The following is a 15,378-nucleotide window of genomic DNA, read 5'->3' as shown; positions in this document are numbered from 1 at the left end:
GTTCTGTGGCCACGTGGGTTTGTGACAAAGGTGAATTTTGAGTAGCGATTTTTTTTTTTTTTACTGCCGGTGAGCATGAAGATCCCCGTTCTGACTTCAGCTGCACCGAGGGCTCTTTGGGCTGTCCACCATCTCCTGGCCTCAGCCCCTTGATCTCTAGCATGGGGTTAATGAGATCAGAAAATGCTGTATAATTAATATTTATATGCACTTCATCATCAGTTTTTGTACAAGAAACCCGCATGGCAATCCACAGATGCAGAGGCTGTGCTCTCTCCCCTCATAGCTCTGGACGTGGCTAGAAGAACTGCAGAAAGAGCTTCTGGATGATGTCTATGCCGAGTCCGTGGAGGCCGTGCAGGAACTGATCAAAAGGTTTGGGCAGCAGCAGCAAACCACCCTGCAGGTGACAGTGAATGTCATCAAGGAAGGAGAGGACCTGATACAGCAGCTGAGGTAAGGGGCAGCCTTCCCGGTTGTAGCATACTCCCCCCCCCACACACACACACACACTGTGTTGCACTGCTTGCACCTGATTCTGCTGTGTTTCCCTGCCTGCCCTCCCGTCCTTCTGTCCTGTGTGTACCCCAGACGGGCCATCAGAAATGGTGAGGTCCTCTTAAATTCACATACAAGCTACAGTGATGTTCAGCAATATCCTTTGGGATATAATGCTGGTTGTGCATTGAGTGCCATCTTCCTTTTGGGTGGAGGGGCTTTAAAACCCCAGGTATTGGCTGCTCCTCAAGGCGCATGGGAAGGGACTGCGCATCAGGGACACTGGGGTGGGGTATAAGTGATGCTTCACACCCTGGGCCAGGTGAGCCACTCAGCATCCGCTCCACATCCCTGGTCATTTGGGCCTCTGCTGGGAGGCTTGAAAGCGGCTCCTGGCGGCTCTCTGGGGCTAAACGGAGCGGATCACGTCCTGGGCAGAGTCTGCACTTATTTTCTTTATTCCACTGACAATACTGTTGAATTCAGATTGCTTTGAACTCGATTCTCCCCCCCCCCCCCAATTGAAACAGGAAAGTCTTCTGCACGTGGTTAGGGTGGCTCAGAGGGGGGGGAGGCAAATGGAGACTCTTTCTTCGTTTTCTTGAAGGGGGGAGAGGATCAAAGAAGTCAGAGGAGGGAGGAAAAAATCCTTTCTTTTCTTGAAAGGGGGGGGGGCGAAGAAAGCACAAAAAATAAATCCAAGGCCGACAGAGAGAAATTAGGGGCTTCTCCTTTGAGGCAGGTTTGTCACATGACCACCTGTAGCCAATCACGGGTCCTCTACCACGGAGGAGAGCCCCAACTCAAAACAATGCCATTTTTATAATATAATCAGGCTTAAAAGCAGTCTCAGATATCGCACAATAAAGGTAGGGTCACTCCGGATCAATCCTTCTTGCTGCAGAAGGAAAATTTAAACCGCCCCAAATCCTAACAGAAATCGCTGAATCGACCTGGGGTTGGAATAAAAGCTCTGTGCAGTTTACACCCTAGAGAATCCGGGGCTTCCCAGAAACGTCCCTGGGGCTCTGCACTGAGAGAGTCCGTCATGGCAGACCGGCTTGTGGGACCTCTGCTGGTTCTCCCTCACGGGACGCAGGCATGTGGGCGTGTTGGGCGGAGTCACGGGCCGTGCCTTGTTTCGGGCGTGTGCACGGGGGGTGGGACGTTCCGCCGTTGGTGGCACAAAGAGCCTGTAGCTCCGGCAGAGGTTTCCTCAGAGGTTCGGGGAGAGCCGGTGGAGGTGGACTCCTGGAGCGCTTGAGAAGCACATAGACCTGCATGCCAGTCTTGATGCCTTGTGGTTTCGCCCTTTTGTTCTTGTGGTGTTGTTTGAAAAACAGGGATTCTGCCATCTCGAGCAACAAGACTCCACATAACAGCTCCATCAATCATATAGAGACGGTCCTTCAGCAGCTGGATGAAGCCCAGTCCCAAATGGAGGAGCTTTTCCAGGAGCGCAAAATCAAGCTGGAGCTTTTCTTGCAGTTGCGGATATTTGAGAGAGACGCCATCGACGTGAGTCTTCCTTGTGCTGAGCACGTCTTCCACGAGGCCTTTCCTCCTTCCCCTAAGGGGTGGCTGGGAGGAGAGGCTGGAGTTCAGGGTGCCAGGCAGCCTCAGCCCACCTGCTCTTTCCTGCACCTGAGTTGAGGTCCTGAGACTTTCCACCTGCCAGAGACTCTGCCACAGTCTTAGCTCAGCAGCACGTAGTTTGTGATTTGCACAGGTTGACTGATCCAAGCATGCCACCAATCTGCAAAAGGTCTCCTTCCTGGCTAGATTCACCCATCCAATATCTGTTTCTCATGCAAGAGGACTAGAATCTTGTCTCAAAAGTTTGATCTGAATCAAGTGCTGAATCAATTATTATCTCTCCTATTTATCAGGAAAAGGTAGTTGGTTACTAAGGATTTGGGGCTGCATTCCAGTAGTGCTCAGCCTTTCTCCAGGCATTTAGGGGTTCTTCTTAAATAGTCCAGAGAAACCTCTCCTGCTGAGATGCTCATCTTTCTCTCTTGGGCTTCAGATCATTTCGGACCTTGAATCCTGGAACGATGAGCTCTCCCAGCAGATGAACGATTTTGACACCGAAGACCTCACCATCGCGGAGCAGAGGCTTCAGCACCATGCGGACAAAGCGCTGACCATGAACAACCTGACCTTCGACGTCATCCACCAGGGCCAAGACCTCCTGCAGTATGTCAATGAAGTGCAGGCCTCGGGTAAGAGGGATCCCTCTCGGTGACGGAAACATCCAGGGGGGCCTGGGAAGGTGTCGGAACCATCTTGATATCACTCAAGGGACGTGGGTGTCCTCAAGCCTTGAAAAATCTCACCCTTTCTAATGAAATAGTTTAGTTTTCAGAACTGTGTTCCAAGTTAGACATTTTGAGGTTATCAGTGTGTCCAGGATAAGCTCTTAAGAGAGAGACTGTTAAGCAGCAGGAAGGATAAATTGGGATCACTGCTGGAGAGAAGGGGGTTTGAATTCTAGGACCCAAAAGCTACTTTCAATGAACCCAACGGTTTAGTTTTTTGGACTGTGGACCCCCTCCCCTGCATAACAGCTGCTTTTGAAAAATGCACCCACCATTTCTAAAGCAATTTGAAACATTTGTCTGCATGAAGTCTAAAAGTGGCGTGTGCAGTTTTTTGTTTGGCTGGCTTTTTTGGCTTGTGGAATGTTTGGTGGAGTGGTCAGGAGTGTAGACTTCTAATCTGGCGAGCCGGGTTCGATTCTGCACTCCCCCACATGCAGCCAGCTGGGTGAACTTGGGCTCACCACAGCAATCATAAAATTGTTCTGACCGAGCAGTGACATCAGGACTCTCTCAGCCTCACCCACCCCACAGGGTGTCTGTTGTGGGGAGGGGAAAAGAAAGAAGCCACTTTGAGACTCCTTCGGGTAGAGGAGGGGGCCAATGAAACCCTTGGCTGCCCCACACATAGCTCTATTCTGAAGGAGGCGGGCAACCATGAGCCTGGTGGAAGAGCTCCGTTTTGCAGGCCCTGTGGAACACCGGAATATTTCTGGCCAAAAAGGTGCCTCAGGAGTCAAACATAGTTCCCATATCTGCTTGTTTGAGCTTTACGAGTGGTGGCTTCTAATCTGGCTGGGTTTGATTTCCTGCTCCTCCACACACAGCCAGGTGGGTGACCTTGGGCAACTCACAGTCCTGATAGTGCTGTTCTGACCTAGCAGTCCTGCCAGAGTTCTCTCAGCCCCACCTCCTCACAGGGTGCCTGTTTGAAGGAGAGGAAGGGAAGCCAGTTGTAAGCCATTTTGAGACTCCTACGTGTAATGAAAAACAGGATATAAAAATCAATTTTTCTTTTACTGTTGTTTCTATGCTGATTTGCGGCTATACACAGGTCTTAACAACTGCTTTAATTCAATTTTAGCTGTACTTATTGCTCAGTTACTTATCCATCTAGACTTCCTGGTAACTATTCCCGTCTCGTACCTATGTGTAATCATTCAGGAAGTCTTGTTTCATTGAATCTGAAGAATCATAGAATCATAGAATCATAGAGTTGGAAGGGGCCATACAGGCCATCTAGTCCAACCCCCTGCTCAACGCAGGATTAGCCCTAAGCATCCTAAAACATCCAAGAAAAGTGTGTATCCAACCTTTGCTTGAAGACTGCCAGTGAGGGGGAGCTCACCACCTCCTTAGGCAGCCTATTCCACTGCTGAACTACTCTGACTGTGAAAAACTTTTTCCTGATATCGTTGTACTTGAAGTTTAAACCCATTACTGTGTGTCCTCTCCTCTGCAGCCAGCAGAAACAGCATCCTGCCCTCCTCCAAGTGACAACCTTTCAAATACTTAAAGAGGGCTATCATGTCCCCTCTCAACCTCCTTTTCTACAGGCTGAACATTCCCAAGTCCCTCAACCTATCTTCATATTGCTTGGTCCCTTGGCCCCAGATCATCCTCGTCGCTCTTCTCTGTACCCTTTCAATTTTATCTACGTCCTTCTTGAAGTGAGGCCTCCAGAACTGCACACAGTACTCCAGGTGTGGTCTGACCAGTGCCATATACAATGGGACTATGACATCTTGTGATTTTGATGTGATGCTCCTGTTGATACAGCCCAAAATGGCATTTGCCTTTTTTATCACTGCATCACACTGCCTCCTCATGTTTAGTTTACAATCCACAAGTACCCCAAGGTCTCGTTCACACACAGTGCTACCTAGAAGCGTATCCCCCATCCAGTAGGCATGCTTTTCATTTTTCTGACCCATATGCAGAACTTTACACTTATCTTTATGAAATTGCATCTTGTTCTCATTTGCCCATTTTTCCATTGTGTTCAGATCTCGTTGAACTGTGTCTCTATCTTCCGGAGTATTTGCCAATCCTCCCAATTTGGTGTCATCTGCAAACTTGATGAGTAGTCCCTCCACCCCCTCATCTAGATCATTAATAAATATGTTAAAAAGTACCGGGCCGAGCACCAAGCCATGAGGTACCCCGCTACTCACCTCTCTCCAGTCTGATGAAACACCATTGACAACAACTCTTTGAGTGCGGTTCTCTAACCAATTCCCTATCCACCTAACGATCTGAAAATCCAGATTGCAGTCCTTCAACTTATCCATCAGAACATCATGGGGAACCTTGTCAAAAGCTTTACTAAAATCCAAGTAAATGACATCAACCGAATTTCCCCGATCCAGCAAACCTGTTACTTGATCAAAAAAGGAAACTAGGTTGGTCTGGCAGGACCTGTTGGAGACAAATCCATGCTGACTTCCTTGGATCACCAAATTGTCCTCCAGACGTTTGCAGATCGCTCCCTTTAATATCTGCTCCATTATCTTCCCCACAACAGAGGTCAGACTCACTGGTCTGTAGTTTCCTGGGTCATCCTTCCTCCCTTTTTTGAAGATCGGAATAACGTTTGCTCTTTTCCAGTCCTCCGGGACATCTCCAGTCCTTAACGAAGTTCCGAAGATGATGGACAAGGGTTGTGCAAGTTCTCTGGAAAGTTCTTTGAGTGCTCTCGGGTGCATTTCATCTGGACCAGGGGATTTGAACTCATCCAGTGCAGCTAAATGCCTCTCGACAACCTCTCTATCCATGTTAACCTGCCACCCAGACACTATCCTTTGGCTACGGCCATCTCTAGATATGCCTAAACACTTTGACCTGTGGGAAAAAACAGATGTAAAATAGGCACTAAGCCTTTCTGCTTTCTCTGCATCTTTCGTTAGAGTTTGTCCGTCCGCACCCAACAGTGGGCCTATTGCCTCCTTGACTTTACGTTTGCTCCTCACATAACTGAAAAATCTTTTCTTGTTACAATGGGCTTCCCTGGCCAATCTTAGCTCACTCTCAGCTTTGGCCTTTCTGATGATTGATCTACAGTGCCTAGTAACCTGTAGGTACTCTTCTTTAGAGCTCTGTCCTTCCCTCCATTTCCTGAACATTTTCCTTTTCTTTCTTAGTTCCTCTTGAAGTTCTCTGTTCATCCAAATAGGCTTCTTAGAGCTCCTGCAGTGTTTTCGTCTTTCTGGGATAGTCATTGATTGAACATGCGATAGCTCTTGTTTGAGTAGCGCCCACCCTTCACATGCTCCCTTCCCTTCCAGCATTCCCGTCCATGGTATGACACTCATCATGTCTCTGAGTTTATTAAAGTTTGCCCTATGAAAATCCAACATCTGCGTCTGGCTACAAGCTTCCTTGGCTCCCCATCTCAAAAGGAATTCTATGAGGACATGGTCATTTCCCCCTAGGGTCCCCACCTCCTTCACCTCATCCACCAACTCTTGCCTGTTGGTCAGTATTAAAGAAGTGTGTGCACACACAAACTGATACCCGGAATTAAAATTTGTGGGTCTTGAAGGTTTCTGACTGGACTCAAACTTTGTTCTGTTGCTTCAGACCAACACGGTGACCCACCTGAATCTCTCTTCCTGAGCACAAAGTACAGCTAGGCCAAAAACCAAGCTGTGAGACCCGACTGTCGCCTGGTCCCACTGGGATTAGTGGCGTGCAGAGTCTTTTTGTAAGTTAAAGCATAAATATATGGAGAACTTAAGGATCCAGGAAGGAAATTAATCGTAACACATTACTGATGCGCTTGGTGGGAGAAGAAGATGTCAGTGGAAAAGGACATGAACTGAACTCAGTGGGATTCCCTGCCCATGGCCAGGAACTGGTCCCAGGACAGACAGACTGGGATTCCACCCCTGGTAGTGAACGGGCCCTCAGGAGTTCCAGCTCTCTGGCTGCCAGGAGTTCTGCTGGATGCAGTTGTCCTCGAAATTTGAGATTTCTGCCGTCATTAGCCACGCCCTGTCACATTTTGGTACAAACCTGCTCCTAAAGAGACAAGGAGCTGAGATTCTGCACCCAGTGAGAATGCTGCAGGCTGCATTGGCAGGGCAGTTCAGTCCACATTTCCTTGGTGAGGGTTGGTAGTGGAATAAATGCACATGAGTCATTCCTGGCTGCCGGTTGCAGGTGTGGAGCTGCTCTGTGACAGAGACGTGGACATGGCCACTCGCGTCCAGGACTTACTGGAGTTCCTTCACGAAAAGCAGCAGGAGCTGGACCTGGTGGCGGAGCAGCATCGGAAGCACCTGGAGCAGTGCGTGCAACTGCGGCACCTGCAGGCCGAAGTCAAGCAGGTAGGCTGCACCGCGCGGGAGCCGGCCTGGAGCGGCTGCATCGGCTCTTTGCCGGAGGAGGCAACCCTCAGGCCATTGTCGTGGGTGTGAATTAACGCTGCATAGCTGCCGAGGAGAGAAGAGGTGCCTGGCGGCAGTTTTCCACCCCATTCTCTGAGCCACTGGGGGATCCGTGTCTGTGATTCAGATTCAGATCCAAACTTTATTACAGTCGTTCAGACCAAGTTATATGAAGTTAATACGTAAAAGACCAAAAGAATATGGTCATTTAAGGTAATACAATTTAAAACAGATCATAAAATAGAACTTAAAACTGCGACTTTAGAGCATCGGATTTTTTGGTGGTGTCTGTGTGTTTGTTTAAAATCTCTCTCTCACACACCCCAATGTGTACAGTCTCTCTTGCGTGCACCTTTCTCTGAACGATCTGGGATTCATGCTCGGAAAGCGTCTTCCAGGCTGGCTCCACGGACAGGAACGGGAGTCCTTGGGCAGCCTGGCGGTGCTAGACCTGGCCTCCAGAGGAGCCTCCATGTTCAGAAGCAGGCTGGCATGCCGGCTTAATCGGCTTGTCTTAATTGCTTTCCTTGATGTGGTTATTATGATATTAATATACCTGCTCTTCCTTTGCTGACTGAATGAACTCTGTTTTTAAAATGTGAGTGCCAAATTTAAGTTGACAGCCAGCATCTCACTCAGACATCAGGTTCTGGGTTTGCTTCAGTCTGTATTCATCTTAAAAATCTTTTCCATTTTCAGCCTCACCCACCCCACAGGGTGTCTGTTGTGGGGAGAGGAATGTGAAGGCGACTGTAAGGCGCTTTGAGCCTCCTTCGGGTAGAGAAAAGCGGCATATAAGAACCAACTCTTCTTCTTCTTCATTGACGATAGAAATAAATACAGTTTCAAGTTCTGGACAATGAACAGAATTCTTTGTTTCTGTTTTCCTCGCCATCATTTTTAGAATACCAATGTGGTAACCCCCCCCCCCCAACAAGAAGTAGGAACAAAGCCCCCAAACCAACCAACCAACAACAAAAAACATTCAGAAAAAACCTCCGAACAGCTACATGTCTTTAGTTTTCCCAGTGCCACAGGCTCAAAAATCGTTATTAGAAGTCATAATCTGGCTGAAGTGACTTTGCTCTAGCTTGGCCTGATAAATAGATTTCAGTATTTGCAACAAAAGTAGTTCAGTCAGTTTTATTATGGTCCTAGACCAGCATAAGATGATGCAAACACATCCATTAAAACCAGGAATTAAAACATCTTAAAACATAGCAATACAAAATAGAATAATAATAAAGTACATAAATACAGCTGTCCAGTTCACTTGAAACAGGCCATTCTATTACGAATTTTGATCGCTGCTGCGCAGAACTTGGCAACTCTATAGTTTGTATCTGCAAGCAGTAGAGAAATGTAAAATTCTCCTGAGCGCCCTCAGAATCTGCCTAGCAGCGGAAGAATTAGACTAGTTCGAATGTCAATATAAAATCAACATTGAAGGAGAACATGCTCCATGGTTTCTACATGTCCAGTGCTCAGGTACATCTCCTTTCGATATAGGGTATTTTCCTACATCTTCTAATACCGCCGAAAGGAAAGCATCACAGCGTGCCAAAGTGAAGGCCCTCCTCTGACTAGGGACTTAAAGCTTGGCCAGATGTGTCATAGGGAGAGATGAGTATCTCTTGGGTTCACTAATAATGAAAGATGGGTTATTCGCTAGGTCCTGTTGGCGTTCTGTCGGTCAATCTCTGCTTAACAACTTCTTTGGCCCGATCATATCCCATACTCAGTAGGAACTCAGGAGAGAACCCCAAGAGTGTGATTTTAGCTCTGATGTTTTGTTGCCATGAAGATTGGTAACCATCCTCCGTTGTTAGTGGGGCCATGAGGGAAAAAGGATAGTCTAAGCCAGTCATTTAAAGCAGTCAGCCATACCGTAGCCTCCTCCTTCATGAAACCACTGGAGACACACTTTGGCACTTGAAGAGCAGATCTTAAACATTTAGATTGAACCCTCTCCAAAGGAGCAAAGTTTGAGAGGGGGCCCAGCTGTGTGCCATAGAGTAGTTGTGACACTACCTTGGCTTCGAATAATTTGAGTGCTGCAGGTACATATTGTCCACCTTTTGATCTAAAACATTTAAGAATGGCATTTGCACTTTTCTGTGCACCGCTGGTTACATAGTCCCCATGGGCTGTGTAACAAAAGTAATATGAAAGACATCAGTGACCCAGAATTTCAAGTGCAGTTACCATATATACTCGAGTATAAGCCGAGTTTTTCAGCACATTTTTTCACACTGGAAAAGCCCCCCTCAGCTTATACTCGGGTATAAACAGTAATTGAAATAAATTCCCTTGGAATGCCAGCCAATCATTGCAGTGCCTTTTGCAAACGTGTCCTGCAAGCCGAGCTTCTTGCTCTGGCAGCTTGTAGGTCCTCAAAGGTTTGACTGAGGGACTCTGATCTTTTTTTCCCTTTTGCCTTCACTTTTCTTTTTCCTCTTCCTAATCACTTCTTCTCAGCTATTCTTTTGTTTCTGTAGGTGGGGTGGGGTAGGTTTTGGGGGTGCTTTGATATTTACTGTTTCTTTCTCCTAGTGTTTCTTTTTTCTTTTATCTGAGGGGCAGCATTGTTTGGCTTTTCTTCTTGGGGTTGTGTTCCTTCTAAAAGGTGATTTTTACAGTTCTTTCTTTTAGTGTTCAGTTGTACAGTTCTTTCTTTCAGTGTTTTGTTCTGGGGCGGGGGGCATTCTCCTAGTTTGGTAGCTGTTGTACTTGTTGTAGTAGGTTGCCAACTTCGGGTACTGTTCTTCTGCTCTGGTTTGCTGGCCTGGGGGGGGGGAGCACTGTTTGGTTCTCCGGCCAGAGCTGTTCTCACAGAGATGTTCAATGTCTGGTCTGCTAAGACTCCTAGATCCTTTTCGCACATGCTACTACCAAGACAAGTCCCCCCCATCTTATAGTGATGCATTTGATCTTTTTCTACCTAAATACAGAACTTTACATTTTTCACTGTTGAAATTTATTCTATTTTAGCCCAGTTTTCCAGCCTGTCAAGATCATCCTGTATCCTGATGCTGTCTTCTGGTGTTTGCTACCCCTCCCAGTTTAGTATCGTCTGCAAATTTAATAAGCACCCCCTCTGTTCCTTCATCCAAATCATTTATGAATAAGTTATGAGTAAGAATAGCAGCACATGGGCCAGGACAGACCCCTGAGGCCCTCCACGTGTCCCTCCTCTCCAAGAAGATGATGAGCCATTTCCAAGCACCCTTTGGGCGCGATCTGTCTAATATGATCCATGCCGTATTTTACTAACTTGTCAACAAGAATAACTTGTGGAATAGTACAGCATATAATGGTCTCTTTCATTGTAGAAGATTTTATGTGATATTTTTGGTTTCAGGCAGCTCCTATGTGTGTAGGGACTTCATCCTAAAATATTGTAGTTGACCAATGGACACCATTCATTTAAAAAGGTCTTGGGCCGGGTGTTAAGGGAATACTTGGATCGATATCTTTTTGCATGTCTTTTTAGGTCCTGGGCTGGATCCGAAATGGAGAGTCCATGTTAAACGCCGGCCTCATCACCGCCAGCTCCCTGCAGGAGGCTGAGCAGCTGCAGCGGGAACATGAGCAGTTCCAGCATGCCATCGAGGTAAGCAGCAGGGAGGGAAGGAGGGCCAGGGCCAGGGCCTTCTGAGCCAGAAGGACCTACAGACCTGCCTGTGTGGACACTTTGTGGCAGTCCACAAGGATCATGGCCAAAGGCATTGCCTCCAGGAAGGGGCGTGGGCAGGAGAGAGGAAGAGCGTCCAGCCTGCGTGTGCAACCCGTTATTCTGCTCTGAACCAGGAGTGGAGCATGCACAGAGTGCCTCAGTGAGCGAAGCAGCACACCTTCTGTTCATTTCTTCAGAAAACGCATCAGAGTGCACTGCAAGTGCAGCAGAAAGCGGAGGCGATGTTGCAGGCGAATCACTACGACATGGACATGATCCGGGACTGTGCCGAGAAGGTGGCCTCCCACTGGCAGCAGCTGATGCTCAAGATGGAAGACCGTCTCAAGCTGGTGAACGCCTCCGTGGCTTTCTACAAAACGTCAGAGCAGGTACTGGATGAGGAGGGGACTGGCTGGGATGACTGGTGTGTCTTTGGCCCAGCGGGAAATGCTCTCAGAGCGGTCTCCAGGTGGAGTTCTCTTTAAAGCCGGGAGTCACTGAAACGTCGGCTTCACAGGCCTGGGCCATGCGCTGCGTTCCCAGGGCCGGCCTCGGGCGCTTGTGGTGAGCGTGACCTGGGTGTGAAGAGGGAATGATGCAAACGTGGTTTCCCACGGGGTCTGCGTTCCACGGGCTCAGTTGGACCTTTTATGTGGCTGTTCTTGCCGAAGGGACCCAGCAGCATGTCCCCCCAAAATACTATAATACAGTGAAGCCACACGGCCCAGACAGTCTGCCTGACTGGGCTGCCTGACTGGGCAGGGCAGGGAAGGGAAGGCCAAGCCTAACCCAGATGGAGCTCATCTGCTTCTAGCCCACTTCCAGGAAGATCTTCCTTCTGCCTGTCCCCCCCCCCCCAACCCCACATCAGCAGAAACAGGAGCTTTGTGCCCCCGGCAGGTTTTGTAGGCAGGGCAAGCTGCCCCACGTTGGTGGCCTGTAGCCAGGGAATCCCCTGCCCAGCGACTTCATGCCCCACCTGTGTGTTCTGATCCCGGCCTATCCCCAAAGGGGCACGCTGGCTGTGTACAGGGGAGGACGAGGGAGGGTGAGGCTGCCTCACCGAGAGCAGCAGTTGTACGTCTTCCCCGGTGCCTTTGCCTGGCCCAGTCACAGGGGGTGGGACTTGCGTATTAGATTGTAAATGGAGCCCTCAACGCTAGTTGTGGGTCCTTTGTGTGTGCTAGCGATCCTCCATCTTGGCTCACTCAGCATTAGTGGCACAATCGATTGGCAGTAAGGAGGCATCCTCTGTTACGCGGGGAGGAGCTGGAGATGCGGAGCTGACCCCAGTGGCTGTAGGGTGGGCTCCAGGGGTGCCCTTTCACCAGGGATCCTTGCACCTCCTCCCTCCCTCCCTCCCTCCCTCCCTCCCTGGAGCGGCGCGCAGGTCAAGTCCTCCCCCTTCTGGTTGGCAGGTGTGCAGCGTGCTGGAAAGCCTGGAGCAAGAATACAAGCGGGAAGAAGACTGGTGTGGAGGAGCGGACAAGCTGGGCCCCAACTCAGAAACGGATCACGTGACTCCGATGATCAGCAAGCACCTAGAACAAAAAGAGGCATTCTTGAAGGTAATTTCTATTGTTTATTGAGGGGCACAAATACTTCCTACGGCAAAGGGCTGCCTGGGGGGAAGAAGCATCAGTGTGTCATCTACGGCGTTAGGGAGATGTACAAGAAGAAGAGAAGCATAGTGAAATGGCAGCCTGTTGTGTGTGTGTTTTGTTGTTTTTTCCCTATCTTGGAATAGTAGTCCTGTAATATGCAAGCTGTATCGTTTCTCTCTTTACTGAACCAAAATGGTCTAGTAAAAAAAGAAAAGGGCTCGGAGTCCCTTTCGGCCCCTGCGTTCCCGTCCCCGGGGAGGCCGTGAAAAACAGCGGCACGGGACAAAAAAAGGAAGCAGAGGTTTAAGGGGACGGCCCTGAGTGCCTTTAAAGCCCTGCTCTCTGCTCAAAACACGAACCGCCACCAATTCTTGAAAAGTTCATGGAAGTTTGTGACGGCAGGCTAAAAATCGTCATGAACTTCAGTTGGTGAGCCGCTTGGTGCCCATGCCTACCCCTCGCATTCACTCTCCGTCCACACACACACACTCACACACACACACACGTTCTGTCCACCAGAAAGAACGGGCACCCCACCTCAGTCCACACGAAGGGACGAGGCCCCCGGCTCCGTCCCTGCGAAGGGACGGGCACCCCAGCTGCGTCCACTTCAGGGGACGTGCACCCGTGCTCCGGCCATCTGAAGGGTCGGGCACTGTGCTCCGTTCATCTGTGTGGACTGGCACTCAAACTCTGTCCCTGCGAACGGATGGGCTCGCAAGCCCTGTCCGTCCAGACAAAGGAGCGCTCAAGCCCTGTCCGCCGCAGCAGATGGGCACTCAAGCCCTGTCCGTCGAAACGAATGGGCATTCGGTCCCTGTCCGTCGGAACGGATGGGCACGCAGGGTTGCACTCACTCACTCGCTCACTCACACTCTCACTCTGCATCCCTACGCAACCCCCTCCCCCCAGCTACCTACCACTGATGCCCACCCCCACCCCCCGGCCGACTGCCGCCAGCTTCTGCCAGCCAACGTCATCAGGAGCTTCAGGCGTGGCATCACGCCAGGCTTCGGGTCGCCTGGTGCCCCCTGCTTAGCAAGCCCTTCCGCCTCCGCGGAAGAACTTGCCTTCTGGATGCTCCCCCGTCTCTTTGCACGTGGCCCTCCTCTCCCGATCAGCTCTCCTCCTCTCTGGATGGCCTCGATCTGCAAGCTTCCTCAGTCTGCTGAAGAAACAGACAACAAGTCTACAAGGCCAGTCTGAGAACTCCGGGCCCCTTCCACCTCAGCCCGCTCCACTTCCCACTTCCCGAAAGAGCACACAGTGAGCCCAAGGTTTAGCTCTCCTGTCCATGACCATTTTCAGGGTGTTCCAACAGCTGAATTGGCGAGCCCTGGTTGGGGAACATACCTGGCATGAGCAGACAAGAAGCTTTATACACTCACGGACGATGCAGCGGAGGATCTCAAGGTGCCCGTAACGGATTGCCGATGGTCACTTTACATTCAGGGGCAGTCCTGGCCAAGGATGCGGAGAACATGCTGAAGGATTCGGTGGACAGGAAGAACAAGAGTGCTCTCAAAAAGACAAATCACATAGCCATCGTGACATCAGCAAGGCGGGCCATCACAAAGATCAAAAAAGGACAGAATTTATGGTAAACACATCCCAAGATGCGATCCAGGGCACAAGTGGCAAGCATTAGGCTATGAAGTAATATCTGGTTGAAGAATGGGTAGGTAGACCTTCCTTCACAGAGGACACTGTGCAGCATGGGATTCTCTGGTAGGCTATGCTTTAGAGACGCTAACTTGGAGAACGTGCTGGTAGCGATTATGGAGAAGGCAAGACAGAGAGGGCGGATATCGGCCACAGCAGCCTTCTTACCTCTACTGCTCCTTGGGCAGTGCAAGGGACACAATGGATTTCAGAGGCTTCCAAGCATCCAAGTACAGGCCTAGATACTCCCCCAGGCAAGCCCAGGCATTCCAGCAGGCATTCAAGGGACAGCAGGCCAGGAAGCACTTTGGCTGACTACATCGTCGGGGCCGGTTCTGCTTCTTCTGGGACGTGCAGAACCAGTTGACCTTTGATCAGTGGTTTCGATTCAGGATTTCTGATGGCAACAGGGCAGAATTCACATTCCCCACCTCCACACACAGATATTTAAAAGCATCTCCAGCTCCCAAGTCACCCTGCAGGGGGTGACTGTCGTCACAAGGTATTTGACAAGTGGTCCACCTAGTCGCTATAGAGAAAGTACAGTCAAAACAACACTTCACAGGTGTGTATTCGGTACTTTTCCTCGTTCCCAAGAAATCTTGGATCTGCCGGGCAGTGCTGAACCTAAAAGGCCTCAACTTGTGAGTGATGGAGAGATGATTCAGAATGGACCATCACGTCCTGAAAGTCTACAGAAGTGCTTTAATCGTAGAATCATAGAGTTGGAAGAGACCTCCAGAGTCATCTAGTCAAACCCCCTGCACAGTGCAGAAACTCACAACTACCTGCCTACCAAGTATGACCCCAATTTCATGCCCTAGTGATCCCTCCATCAAAAATTTCCAGAATCCAGGCTGGCCTGGTAGGAATTCACCTACCATCCCACAGGGGTGATCAGCAATTCCATGGGTAGGCAAGGAAGGACCACAAGAGACAAACCCGGGCACATCCCTTCCTGCCTACCCACTCACCATCTCCCCAATTTCATAAAATCAGCATTTCTGTCAGAAGACTTATATCACCTCTGCTTAAAAACTTCCAAAGAAGGAGAATTCCCCACCATCCGAGGAAACCTGTTCCACTGAGGAACCGCTCTGTCAGAAACTTCTTCCAGATGTTTAGCCGAAAATTCTTTTGAATTAATTAATAAATAATTAATTATTAATTATTAATAAATAAATAATTTCAACCCACTGGTTCCGGTCCTACTTCTGGGGTAACAGAAA

At 49.4% G+C, this 15,378-nt stretch overlaps 1 protein-coding gene across 7 annotated transcripts in view; it reads left to right on the top strand.

Moving 5' to 3' along the window:
- Window positions 1-15,378, top strand: part of TRIO (trio Rho guanine nucleotide exchange factor) — a 309,088-nt gene that overhangs the window by 128,920 nt on the left and 164,790 nt on the right. For all 7 annotated transcript variants that reach the window (XM_077353339.1, XM_077353341.1, XM_077353340.1 and 4 more), the window contains exons 12-18: window positions 287-456; window positions 1,842-2,016; window positions 2,528-2,723; window positions 6,981-7,147; window positions 10,701-10,820; window positions 11,081-11,272; window positions 12,302-12,451. In XM_077353339.1, the coding sequence (XP_077209454.1) occupies window positions 287-456; window positions 1,842-2,016; window positions 2,528-2,723; window positions 6,981-7,147; window positions 10,701-10,820; window positions 11,081-11,272; window positions 12,302-12,451 (1,170 nt within the window). The remainder of the gene's footprint in view (window positions 1-286; window positions 457-1,841; window positions 2,017-2,527; window positions 2,724-6,980; window positions 7,148-10,700; window positions 10,821-11,080; window positions 11,273-12,301; window positions 12,452-15,378) is intronic.

The sequence above is a fragment of the Paroedura picta genome, chromosome 9, assembly GCF_049243985.1.
Source record: "Paroedura picta isolate Pp20150507F chromosome 9, Ppicta_v3.0, whole genome shotgun sequence".
NCBI classification, from domain to species: Eukaryota; Metazoa; Chordata; class Lepidosauria; order Squamata; family Gekkonidae; genus Paroedura; species Paroedura picta.
The sequence above is the reverse complement of the archived record's forward strand: the minus strand, read 5'-3'. Positions and strand labels throughout refer to the sequence as shown.